This window comes from Leptosomus discolor, unplaced genomic scaffold (assembly GCF_034619465.1).
Source record: "Leptosomus discolor isolate bLepDis1 unplaced genomic scaffold, bLepDis1.hap2 HAP2_SCAFFOLD_228, whole genome shotgun sequence".
In the NCBI taxonomy this organism is placed as follows: Eukaryota; Metazoa; Chordata; class Aves; order Leptosomiformes; family Leptosomidae; genus Leptosomus; species Leptosomus discolor.
The window spans coordinates 35,291-46,852 of NW_028237797.1; the positions used below are offsets into that span (position 1 = coordinate 35,291).

Genomic DNA, 11,562 nt, shown 5'->3' on the forward strand with positions numbered 1-11,562 from the left:
TCCCACATGTCCCCACCTCCCCCCCCCCACGGCATCCCCCCACACGCGTCCCCCACGCGTGTCCTCCACCGCCCACACACGCATTGCCCACACGCGTCTCTCGCCTCCCACACGTGTGCCCCCCCCACGTCCCCCACACACGTGTCCCCGCCTCCCACAGGCGTGTCCCCCACACCCCACACGCGTGTCCCTGCTTCCCACATGTGTGTCGTCCCCCTCCCACACGTTCCCCACCTCCCACACGAGTCACCCACACCCCACACGTGTGTCCCCTACACCCCACATGCGTGTGCCCGTCTCCCACACGCGTGTCCTCCCCCTCCCACACGTCCCCCACACACGTCCCCCATGCCTCACACGCGTGTCCCCGCCTCCCACACGCGTGTCCTCCCCCTCCCACATGTCCCCCACACCCCACACGCGTGTCCCTGCCTCCCACACGTGTCCTTCCCCTCCCACACATCCCCCACACCCCACACGCGTGTCCCCGCATCCCACCCGCGTCCCCCACACCCCACCCGCGTCCCCGCCTCCCACACACGTGTCCTTCCCCTCCCACACATCCCCCACACCCCACCTGCGTGTCCCCGCGTCCCACACGCGTGTCCCCCACACGCGTCCCCGCCTCCCACACACATGTCCTCCCCCTCCCACACATCCCCACACCCCACCCGCGTGTCCCCCACTCCCCACCCGCATGTCCCCGCCTCTCACACGCATGTCCCCCACACCCCACACACGTGTCCTCCCCTCCCACATGTCCCCCACACGTGTGTCCCCCACACCCCACACGCGTGTCCCCACCTCCCACACGTGTCCTTCCCCTCCCACATATCCCCCACACCCCACCTGCGTGTCGTGTCCCACACGCGTGTCCCCCACACCCCACCCGCGTGTCCCCGCCTCTCACACGCGTGTCCCCCACACCCCACACACGTGTCCTCCCCCTCCCACACGTCCCCCACACGCGTCCCCGCCTCCCACACGCGTGTCCCCCACAGCCCACACGCGTGTCCCCGCCTCCCACACATGTCCTTCCCCTCCCACACATCCCCCACACCCCCCATGCGTGTCCCCCACCTCCCACCCGTGTGTCCCCCACCTCCCCATGACACACGCCTGACACGCGTGACACACGCCTGACACACGCGTGACACACGCCCAGCTTTCAATGGGGGCCAATAAATACTGTACAGGGGGGCTGCGCCCCATAAATAACCCAAATATACAGAGGGGGGGCCGGGGGGGGGGGCCGGGGGTCCTGGGGGGGTCCTGGGGGGCCCGGGGGGGGCTCTACCCCCTCGACTCCAGCGACCTGTGGGGTGAAATTGGGGGGGTCAGTGAAGGGGAGGGGGGCAGGGGTAGGTTGGGGGGGCTGGGCTGGGGTTTGGGGGTTTCAGGCAGATTTGGGGGGGGGGGCTGGCTCAGGTTTGGAGGGGTGTCGGGCTGTTTTGGGAGGCTGAGGTGGGTTTTGGGGGGGTCTTGGGCAGGTTTGGGGGGGCTGAGGTGGGGTTTGGGGGGTCTCGGGCAGGTTTGGGGGGGTCTCAGGGGGTTTGGGGGGGGTTGGGTTGGGGTTTGGGGGGTCTCGGGCAGGTTTGGGGGGGGTCTCAGGGGGTTTGGGGGGGGTTGGGTTGGGGTTTGGGGGGTGTCGGGCTGTTTTGGGGGGCCGAGGTGGGTTTTTTGGGGGTCTCGGGCAGGTTTTGGGGGGGCTGGGTTGGGGTTTGGAGGGTCTCAGGCAGATTTGGGGGGTGCTGGGTTGGGGTTTGGGGGGTGTTGGGCTGTTTTGGGGGGCTGAGGTGGGCTTTGGGGGGTCTCAGGCAGGTTTTGGGGGGACTCAGGCTGTTTTGGGGGGGGTTGCATTGGGGTTTGGGGGTATTGGGCTGTTTTGGGGGGCCAAGGTGGGTTTTGGGGGGTCTTGGGCAGGTTTGGGGGGTATGGGCTCGGATTTGAGGGGTATTGGGCTGTTTTGGGGAGACTGAGGTGGGTTTTGGGGGAGGTCTTGGGCAGGTTTGGGGGGGCTGAGGTGGGGTTTGGGGGGTCTCAGGCATGTGGGGGGGGTGTTTGGGTTTGGGGGGTGTTGGGCTGTTTTGGGGGCTCTTGGGCAGCTTGGGGGGGCTGGTTTGGGGTTGGGGGGGTCTTGGGCAGTTTTGGGGGTGTTGAGGTGGGGTTTGGGGGGTCTCAGGCAGGTTTTGGGGGGTCTCAGGGTGTTTTTGGGGGGGTTGGGTTGGGGTTTGGGGGGGTGTCGGGCTGTTTTGGGGGGCTGAGGTGGGTTTTGGGGGGGTCTTGGGCATTGTTGGGGGGGCTGAGGTGGGGTTTGAGGGTGTTGGGCTCTTTTGGGGGGACTTAGGTGGGTTTTGGGGGGTCTGGGTTGGGGTTTGGGGGGTATTGGGTTGTTTTGGGGGGCCAAGGTGGGTTTTGAGGGGGTCTTGGGCCGGTTTGGGGGGGCTGGGGTGGGGTTTGGGGGGGTCTTGGGCAGGTTGGAGGGGGCTGGGTTGGGGTTTGAGGGGTGTTGGGCTGTTTTGGGGGGCTGGCTCGGGTTTGGGAGATGTTGGGCTGTTTTGGGGAGACTGAGGTGGGTTTTGGGGGGTCTCGGGCAGGTTTGCGGGGGCTGGTTCGGGTTTGTGGGGTGTTCGGCTGTTTGGGGGCGTCTTAGGTGGGTTTTAGGGGGGTCTCAAGGAGATTTGGGGGGGTTGAGGTGGGTTTGGGGGGGCTCAGGCAGATTTTGGGGGGGCTCAGGGTGTTTTGGGGGGCTGGGTTTGAGTTTCAGGGTTTTGGCTCAGGTTTGAGCAGTGTCGGGCTGTTTTGGGGGGGCTGAGGTAAGTTTGGGGGTCTCAGGCAGGTTTGGGGGGGCTGGGTTGGGTTTTGGGGGGTCTTGGGCAAGCTATGGGGGGGCTGGCTCGGGTTTGGGGGCGTCTCAAGCAGGTTTGGGGCGGTTGAGGTCGGTTTTGGGGGTGCTCAGGCAGAATTTGGGGGCCTCGGGCTGTTTTGGGGGGCTGGGTTGGGGTTTGGGGGGACTGGCTGTTTTGAGGGGCTGACATGAGTTTTGGGGGGTCTCAAGCAGGTTTTGGGGGGGCCTGGGTTGGGTTTTGGGGGGTGCCGGGCTGTTTTGGAAGGCTGAGGTGGGTTTTGGGGGATCTCAGGCAAGTTTGGGGGTGCAGGGGGAGGTTTTGGGCTGCTGGGGTGGGTTTGGGGGGGCTCAGGCAAGTTTAAGAGGGCTGGGTTGGGTTTGGGGGTGCAAGGATTTGGGGGTTCTTGGGACTTGGAGGGAGTTCCAGGACTTCGAGGGTTTCCCAGACTTCGGGGGTGTCAGGGTCTGGGGGATGCAGGAATTTTTTGGGGTGCAAGGATCGGTGGTGTCAGGATTTTGGGACACAAGGATTCGGGGGGGTTCAGGATTTAGGGGCGCAGGGGTTTTGGGGTGCATGTAGATTTGGGGGGGGGCTGCAAGGATTTGGGGCTTCCAGGACTTTGGGGGCTTCAGGGGCTTTCAGGACGTTGCGGCGCAGGGGGTTGGGGTGCGTGGATTTGGGGTGCAGGAGTTTTGGGGTGCAGGGTTTTGGGGTTGCTCAGGACTTCAGGGCACAGGGGCTTGGAGGGTTCAGGCTTTGGGGGGTTTCAGGACGTTGCGGTGCAGGGGTTTGGGATGCACAGGTTTGGAGGCGTGTGGATTTGGGGGTGCGTGAATTTTGGGTACAGGTTTTTGGGGTGCGTGGATTTGAGGGTGCAGGGGTTTTGGGGCCCGGGGGTTTAGGGGGGCTGCAAGGATTTGGGGGTTTCCAGGACTTTGGGGGCTTTTAGGATGTTGTGGTGCAGGGGTTTGGGGACGCAGGAGGTTGGGGTTTGGGACGCGGGGGTTTTGGGAGGCAGGGGTTTGGGGCGCATGGATTTGGGGGCGCAGGGGTTTTGGGGTACAGGTTTTGGGGGTTCTCAGGACTTGGGGGTTTCCAGGACTTTGGGGGCTTCAGGGGGTTTCAGGATGTTGCGGCACAGGGGGTTTGGGGCCGCAGCGGTTGGGGACGTGTGGGGGTTGGGGTTTGAGATGCGGGGGTTTTGGGGCGCGGGGGTTTTGGGGCGCGGGGGTTTTGGGGCGCGGGGGTTTTGGGGCGCGGGGGTTTTGGGGCGCGGGGACTTGGGGTTCTCAGGACTTGGGGGGCTTCAGGGGCTTTCAGGACATTGCGGCACAGGGGGTTTGGGGACATGGGGGTTTTGGGGCGCAGGGGTTTTGGGGGCTGCAAGGATTTGGGGGTTTCCAGGACTTTGGGGGCTTTTAGGATGTTGTGGTGCAGGGGTTTGGGGACGCAGGAGGTTGGGGTTTGGGACGCGGGGGTTTTGGGAGGCAGGGGTTTGGGGCGCATGGATTTGGGGGTGCAGGGGTTTTGGGGTACAGGTTTTGGGGGTTCTCAGGACTTGGGGGGCTTCAGGGGGTTTCAGGATGTTGCGGCACAGGGGGTTTGGGGCCGCAGCAGTTGGGGACGTGGGGGGGTTGGGGTTTGAGATGCGGGGGTTTTGGGGCGCGGGGGTTTTGGGGCGTGGGGACTTGGGGGCACAGGTTTTTGGGGTGCAGAACTTGGGGGTTTCCAGGACTTTGGGGGCTTCAGGGGGTTTCAGGATGTTGTGGCACAGGGGGTTTGGGGCCGCAGCGGTTGGGGCCGCGGGGGTTTGGGGGTTTGAGATGCGGGGGTTTTGGGGCGCAGGGGCTTGGGGTGTGTGGATTTGGGGGTGCCAGGGTTTTCGGGTGTGGGGTTTCGGGGGACTGCAAGGATTTGGGGGTTTCCAGGACTTTGGGGGCTTTTCAGGACGTTGCAGCACAGGGGTTTGGGACGTGGCAGGTTTGGGACGCAGGGGGTTTGGGGGTGCGTGGACTTGGGGGCGCAGGGGTTTTGGGGTACAGGGGTTTGGGGTGCAGGTTTTGGGGTTCTCATGACTTCGGGGCACAGGGGCTTGGGGGTTTCAGGCTTTGGGGGGTTTCAGGATGTTGCGGTGCAGGAGGTTTGGGGCCGCAGGGGTTTGGGGGTTTGAGATGCGGGGGTTTTGGGGTGCGGGGGGTTTGGGGCGCAGGTTTTTGGGGTGCAGATTTTGGGGTTCTCAGGACTCGGGGGTTTCCAGGACTTGGGGGTTTCCAGGACTTGGGGGGCTTCAGGGGCTTTCAGGATGTTGCGGCACAGGAGGTTTGGGGCCGCGGGGGTTTGGGGGTTTGAGATGTGGGGGTTTGGGGCGTGGGGGTTTTGGGGTGCGTGGATTTGGGGTACAGGGTTTTGGGGTGCAGGTTTTGGGGGTTCTCATGACTTCGGGGCACAAGGGCTTGGGGGTTTCAGGCTTCGGGGGGTTTCAGGATGTTGCGGCGCAGGAGGTTTGGGGGTTTGAGATGCTGGGGTTTTGGGGTGCAGGGGGGGTTGGGGCGCAGGTTTTTGGGGTGCAGATTTTGGGGTTCTCAGGACTCGGGGGTTTCCAGGACTCGGGGGTTTCCAGGACTTGGGGGGCTTCAGGGGCTTTCAGGACCTTGCGGCACAGGGGGTTTGGGGACGCAGCGGTTGGGGCCGCGGGGGTTTGGGGGTTTGAGATGCGGGGGTTTTGGGGTGCAGGGGGGTTTGGGGTGCAGGTTTTTGGGGTGCAGATTTTGGGGTTCTCAGGACTCGGGGGTTTCCAGGACTTGGGGGTTTCCAGGACTTGGGGGGCTTCAGGGGCTTTCAGGATGTTGCGGCACAGGGGGTTTGGGGCCGCGGGGCTTTGAGATGCAGGGGTTTTGGGGCGCGGGGGTTTTGGGGTTCTCAGGACTTGGGGGTTTCCAGGACTTGGGGTCTTCAGGGGCTTTCAGGATGTTGTGGCACAGGAGGTTTGGGGCCGCGGGGCTTTGGGGGTTTGAGATGCGGGGGTTTTGGGGCGCAGGGGTTTTGGGGCGCGGGGGTTTTGGGGCGTGGGGGTTTTGGGGCTCTCAGGACTTGGGGGTTTCCAGGACTTGGGGGGCTTCAGGGGCTTTCAGGATGTTGTGGCACAGGAGGTTTGGGGCCGCGGGGCTTTGGGGGTTTGAGATGCGGGGGTTTTGGGGCGCAGGGGTTTTGGGGCGCGGGGGTTTTGGGGCGCGGGGGTTTTGGGGCTCTCAGGACTTGGGGGTTTCCAGGACTTGGGGGGCTTCAGGGGCTTTCAGGATGTTGCGGCACAGGAGGTTTGGGGCCGCGGGGGTTTGGGGGGTTGAGATGCGGGGGTTTTGGGGCGCGGGGGTTTTGGGGCGCGGGGGTTTTGGGGGTGCTCACGAGTAGCTGTTGTGCTGGCGGCGGCGGGCGGTGCGCAGCTTCTCGAAGCGCGCCTCCATCTCCTCCAGCACGCGGGGCGTGTAGCGCACCACCAGCTTCACCGAGCCCTGCGCCGCCTTCAGCAGCTCCACCGCCCGCTCGTGCTGCTCCCCCTCCACGCTCTGGCAGCCCGTCAGCACCCCAAAACCCCACCCGCGCCCCCCCCAAACCGCCACCCACCCCCCCCAAACCGCCCCCAATCCCCCCAACGCCTCGACGCCCCCGCAAAAGCCCCGGGCGGCCTGTGCCGCCCCTCCGCGGGAGCCCGACGGGCTGCAGAGGCCCTAAAAACGCTGCTGCACCCCCAAAATCCCCTCCTGACACCCCAAAACCCTCGGCTGCACCCCAAACCCCTGCTCTGCTCCCGTACCCGCTGCAAAGCCTGTGCTGCTCCCCAAAATCCCCTGCTCGGACACCCCAAAACCTGCAGCGGCACCCCAAAACCCTTGGCTGTGCCCCAAACTTTGTGCTGCCCCCCAAAACCCTGCTCTGCACCCCAAAACCTGCACCGACACCCCAAAACCCTTGGCTGCGCCCACAAACCCTGTTCTGCACCCCAATGCGCTGCTCTGCACCCCTAAACCCTGCAAAGCCTGTGCTGCACCTCAAAAACCGACACTAACACCCCAAAACCCTCGGCTGCGCCCCCAAATGTTGTGCTGCTCCCTAAAACCCGGCTCTGCACCCCTACCCCATGCAAAGCTGCTGCTGCACCCCAAAATCCCTTGCTGTGCCCCCCCAAATCCTCTGCTGCTCCCCCAAATCCCCTGCTCTGCACCTCAAAACCTGCAGCGACACCCCAAACCCCTTGGTTGTGCCCCCCAAATGGTGTGCTGCACCCCCAAAAAAAACCCCTGCTCTGCTCCCCTACCCCCTGCAAAGCCAGTACTGTACCCCAAAATGCTGCTCTGCACCCCATAATCTCCTGCTGCCCTCTCAAATCCTCTGCTCTGACACCCAAAAACCCTGCACCGACACCCCAAATACCCCATCTGTCGCCCCCAAACCCCTGCAAAGCCTGTGCTGTGCCCCAAAAACTGCACTGTGCCCCCAAAATTCCCCTGCTCTGACACCCCAAAACCCTGCACCGACACGCCAAAACCCTCGCTGTGCCCCCAAATGTTTTGCTGCACCCCAAAACCCGGCTCTGCACGCCAAAAACCTATGCTGCGCCCCCAAAATCTCCAGTTCTGACACCCCAGAAATGGCACTGACACCCCAAAACCCTCGCCTGTAGCCCCCCAAATAGCCCTATAACCCCCCCAAAGTCCCCCTCCAACCCCTTCCAAGCCCCCTCTACCCCCCTAAAACCCCTCCAAATCCTCTGTAATCCCCCCAAATCCCCTCGACACCCCAAAACCCCTCTCAAAACCCCTCCAGCCCCCCATAACCCCCCCCACAAAACCCTGTAGCCCCCCAAACCCCCTCCAGACCCACATACCCCTCCTCAAAACCCCTCCAACCCCCCCATAACCCCCTCAAACCCCCTCCAGAGCCCCATAACCCCCTCAAAACCCTCCAGCCCCCCATATCCCCACAGCCCCTGCCAAACACGCTGTAGCACCCCCCAAACACCCTCCAGCCCTACATACCCCCCCAAAAACCCCCTCCAGCCCCCCTCATAACCCCCCTCAAACCCCCTCCAGAGCCCCATAACCCCCCTCAAAACCCCTCCAGCCCCCACCAAACACCATGTAGCCCCCCTCAAACCCCCTCCAGACCCCTCAAACCCCCTCCAGACCCCCATAACCCCCCTCAAACTCCCTCCAGCCCCCCATAACCCCCCTCAAACTCCCTCCAGCCCCCCATAACCCCCCTCAAACCCCCTCCAGATCCCCATTACCCCCCTCAAATCCCCTCCAGACCCCCTATAACCCCTCAAACCCCCTCCAGAGCCCCATAACCCCCCTCAAACCCCCTCCAGACCCCCCCATAACCCCCCCATAACCCCCTCAACCCCCCTCCAGACCCCCCAATAACCCCCCAAACCCCTTCCAAATCCCTTTTTTTTTGGGGGGGTGGGGGGTGACTCACCACGCCGTTGACGCTGAGGAGTTGGTCCCCGCGCTTGAGCCCCCCGTGGCGGTCGGCCACCCCCCCCGGGATGACGCGGGAGATGTAGATGGGGGAGTTCTGCTCCTTGCCCCCCATGATGTTGAAGCCCAGCCCCTCCTCCGTTTTGGGGAGCTCCACCACCCGCGGGTGAGCGTGGCCCTCGCTGGCCGCAAAGGCGGCCACCGTCGCCTGGCGAGGGGGGGGACACACACGACATGGGGGATGTGGGGACCTGGAGGGGTATGGGGGGACCCAGGGGGACTTGGGGACATGGGGGGCAGAAGAGACATGGATGTGGGGGCATATGGGGACATGGGGGGACATGGAAGGTGTGGGGGATGTGGGGACATGAGCGGTATGGGGGGACCTGGGGGGCAGAGGGGGGAAGGAGTATGGGGGGACCTGGGGGGACTTGAAGACAGGGGGGGTAGAGGGGGAAGGGGTATGGGGGGACCTAGGGGGACTTGGGGACATGGCGGGGCAGAGGGGGACATGGGGGGACATGGAAGGTGTGGGGGATGTGGGGACATGAAGCGGTCATGGGGGAACACCGGGGGGGATTTGGGGACACGGGGGGCAGAGGGGGACATGGATATGGGGGACCTTGGGGACTTGGGACAGGAGGGGCAGAGGGGGAAGGGCTATGGGGGGACCTGGGGGGACTTGGGGACAGGGGGGACAGAGGGGGACATGGATGTGGGGGCATACGGGGACATGGGGGGACATGGAAGGTGTGGGGGATGTGTGGACATGGAGGGGTATGGGGGACCCGGTATGGGGGGACCCGGGGGGACTTGGGGGGCAGAGGGGGAAGGGGTATGGGGGGACCTGGGGGGGACTTGGGGACTTGGAGGGGAGAGGGGGACATGGATATGGGGGACCTGGGGGGCAGAGTGGGCTATGGATATGGGGGGTATATGGGGACATGGAGGGACATGGAAAGGTGTGGGGGATGTGGGGACATGGAGGGGTATGGGAGGACCTGGGGGGACGTGGGACCTGGGGGACACGGATACGGGGGACCTGGGGGGACTTGGGGACGGGGGGGCAGAGGGGGAAGGGGTATGGGGGGACATGGGCGGGCAGAATGGGACATGGATATGGGGGTATATGGGGACATGAGAGGTATGGGGGGACCTGGGGGGACTTGGGGACCTGGGGGACAGAGAGGGACACGGATATGGGGGTATATTGGGACATGAGGGGACATGGAAGGTGTGGGGGATGTGGGGACATGGGGGACACGGGGACACAGGAGGGGTGCGTGGAGTCACGGCAGGTCTGGAGACATGTGGGCAACGTGGAGGACGTGGGGGGACCAGAGGGATACGGGGACACAGGGACACATGGGAGGACATGGGGACATTGGGGGACATGGGGTACGGAGGGGGGTGGGGGGACATGGGGAAACAGGCTTAGAGGAACACATGGGGACATATGAGGGACGTGGGGATGGGGGGGGACATGGGATGGGGGGGACAGGGGGCAACGTGGAGGACGTGAGGGGATGGAGGGGACCTGGGACACATGTGAGGACATGGGGTACGGGGGAACATGGGAGGACGTGGGCATAGGGGCTTCTGGGGACACATGGGGACATATGAGGGACATGAGGGCACGGGGGGACATGAGGGATCCGGGGGACACGAGGGACATGGGATGGGGGGGACATGTGGCAACGTGGAGAGGGGGACACGGGGGGACTGGAGGGGATACGGGGATATGGGGGACACATGGAGGACGTGGGCACACGGGGCCTGGGGACACATGGGGACATATGAGGACATGGGATGGGGGGACATGGGATGGGGGGGGACATGAGGGGATCAGAGGGACATGGGGGACATTGGGGGGACATGGGGTACGGAGGGGGGTGGGGGGACACAGGGAAACAGGCTTAGGGGGACACATGGGGACATATGAGGGACGTGGGGACATGAAGGGTATGAGACATGAGAACATGGGAGATGGAGGGGACATGGGGACACGGTGACACATGGGGGGACATTGGGGAACCTGGGAGATGGGAGGGGACCTGGGAGATGGGAGGGGACATGGGAGATGGGAGGGGACATGGGAGATGGGAGGGGACCTGGGAGATGGGAGGGGACATGGGCACACGGTGACACGTGGGGGGACATTGGGGAGACATGGGAGATGGGGACACGGGTTTATGGGGACACATGGGGACACAGGAGGGACACGATGACATGGGGGGACACGGGGATGTGGGGACATGAGGGACATCAGAAATGGGATATGGGGGGATGAGGGGACATGGGGGACACAGAGGGACATCATAGAGTGATGAGGGGACATGGGGAGATAGGGGGGACCGGGGGGGGGGGCACAGGGGGACATGGGGGTCCATGAGGATGGGGACATTGGATGGGGGCAGGTGGGGACACGAGGGGACACAGAGACTTGTTGGGATGTGGGGGACACGGGGACATGTCGGGGTCACAGGGCCAGCCACGTGGGGCGACACGGGGGACAGGGTGGATGGGGGGGTGTGGGGGTGCACGGGGACAGCACAGGGACACGGGACATTTGTGGGGTGTAGGGACACAGCGACAGCGTGGGGACACGGGGGGGGACACAATGGGAGGTGACAGGGGACAGAGAGGGACACGGGGGGGGTCCCGGGGGGGTGGGGGACACACGATACAGGGACAGGGATGGGGACAGGGACAGCAGACGGCCACCCGCAGGGGGGACAGACGGCCACAAGGAGGGGACAGATGGACACAGGAGGGAACACGGGGTGACACTGAGGGCGAGAGACGGGGACAGCCCTGGGCCAGGCGGGAGGGGGGGGCTGGGGGGTCCCAGAGGGGGATTGGGGTCCCCCGGGGGGATTACTGGGGTCCCCCAATGGGGGTATTGGGGTCCCTGGGGGGTTACTGGGGTCCCCAGGGGATTATTGGGGTCTCTGGGGGGTGGCTTGGGGGGGGTCCCAAAGGGTTTGGGGGGACCCGGGGGGGTTTGGGGGGGGGTCCCAGGGAGTTTGGGGATGCTGGGGGTCGCAGGGGTCACTAGGGGAGGGGGCTTGGGGGTCCCAAAGAGTTTCGAGGCCCCAGGGGGGTTTAGGGGGGGGTCCCAGGGAGTTTGGGGGGGCTGGGGAGAGTCCCAGGGGATTTGGGGTCCCAGGGGGTTTTGGGGTGCCAAGGGGTGGGGGTTGGGGTACCTTGGCAGTGGCATGGGCCCGGATTTCGAA

At 64.6% G+C, this 11,562-nt stretch overlaps 1 protein-coding gene across 1 annotated transcript; it reads right to left on the minus strand.

Annotated features, from left to right (window-relative positions):
- Positions 1 to 1,293: 1,293 nt before the first annotated feature.
- Positions 1,294 to 11,559, minus strand: LOC147412763 (protein lin-7 homolog B; the record flags this gene model as incomplete). The annotated part of the gene is made up of 4 exons (XM_086481048.1): positions 1,294 to 1,315; positions 6,252 to 6,412; positions 8,325 to 8,534; positions 11,533 to 11,559. Coding segments are annotated over 4 exons (420 nt in total), but the record flags the coding sequence as incomplete, so codon positions are not given.
- Between the last annotated feature and the right edge of the window lie 3 nt (positions 11,560 to 11,562).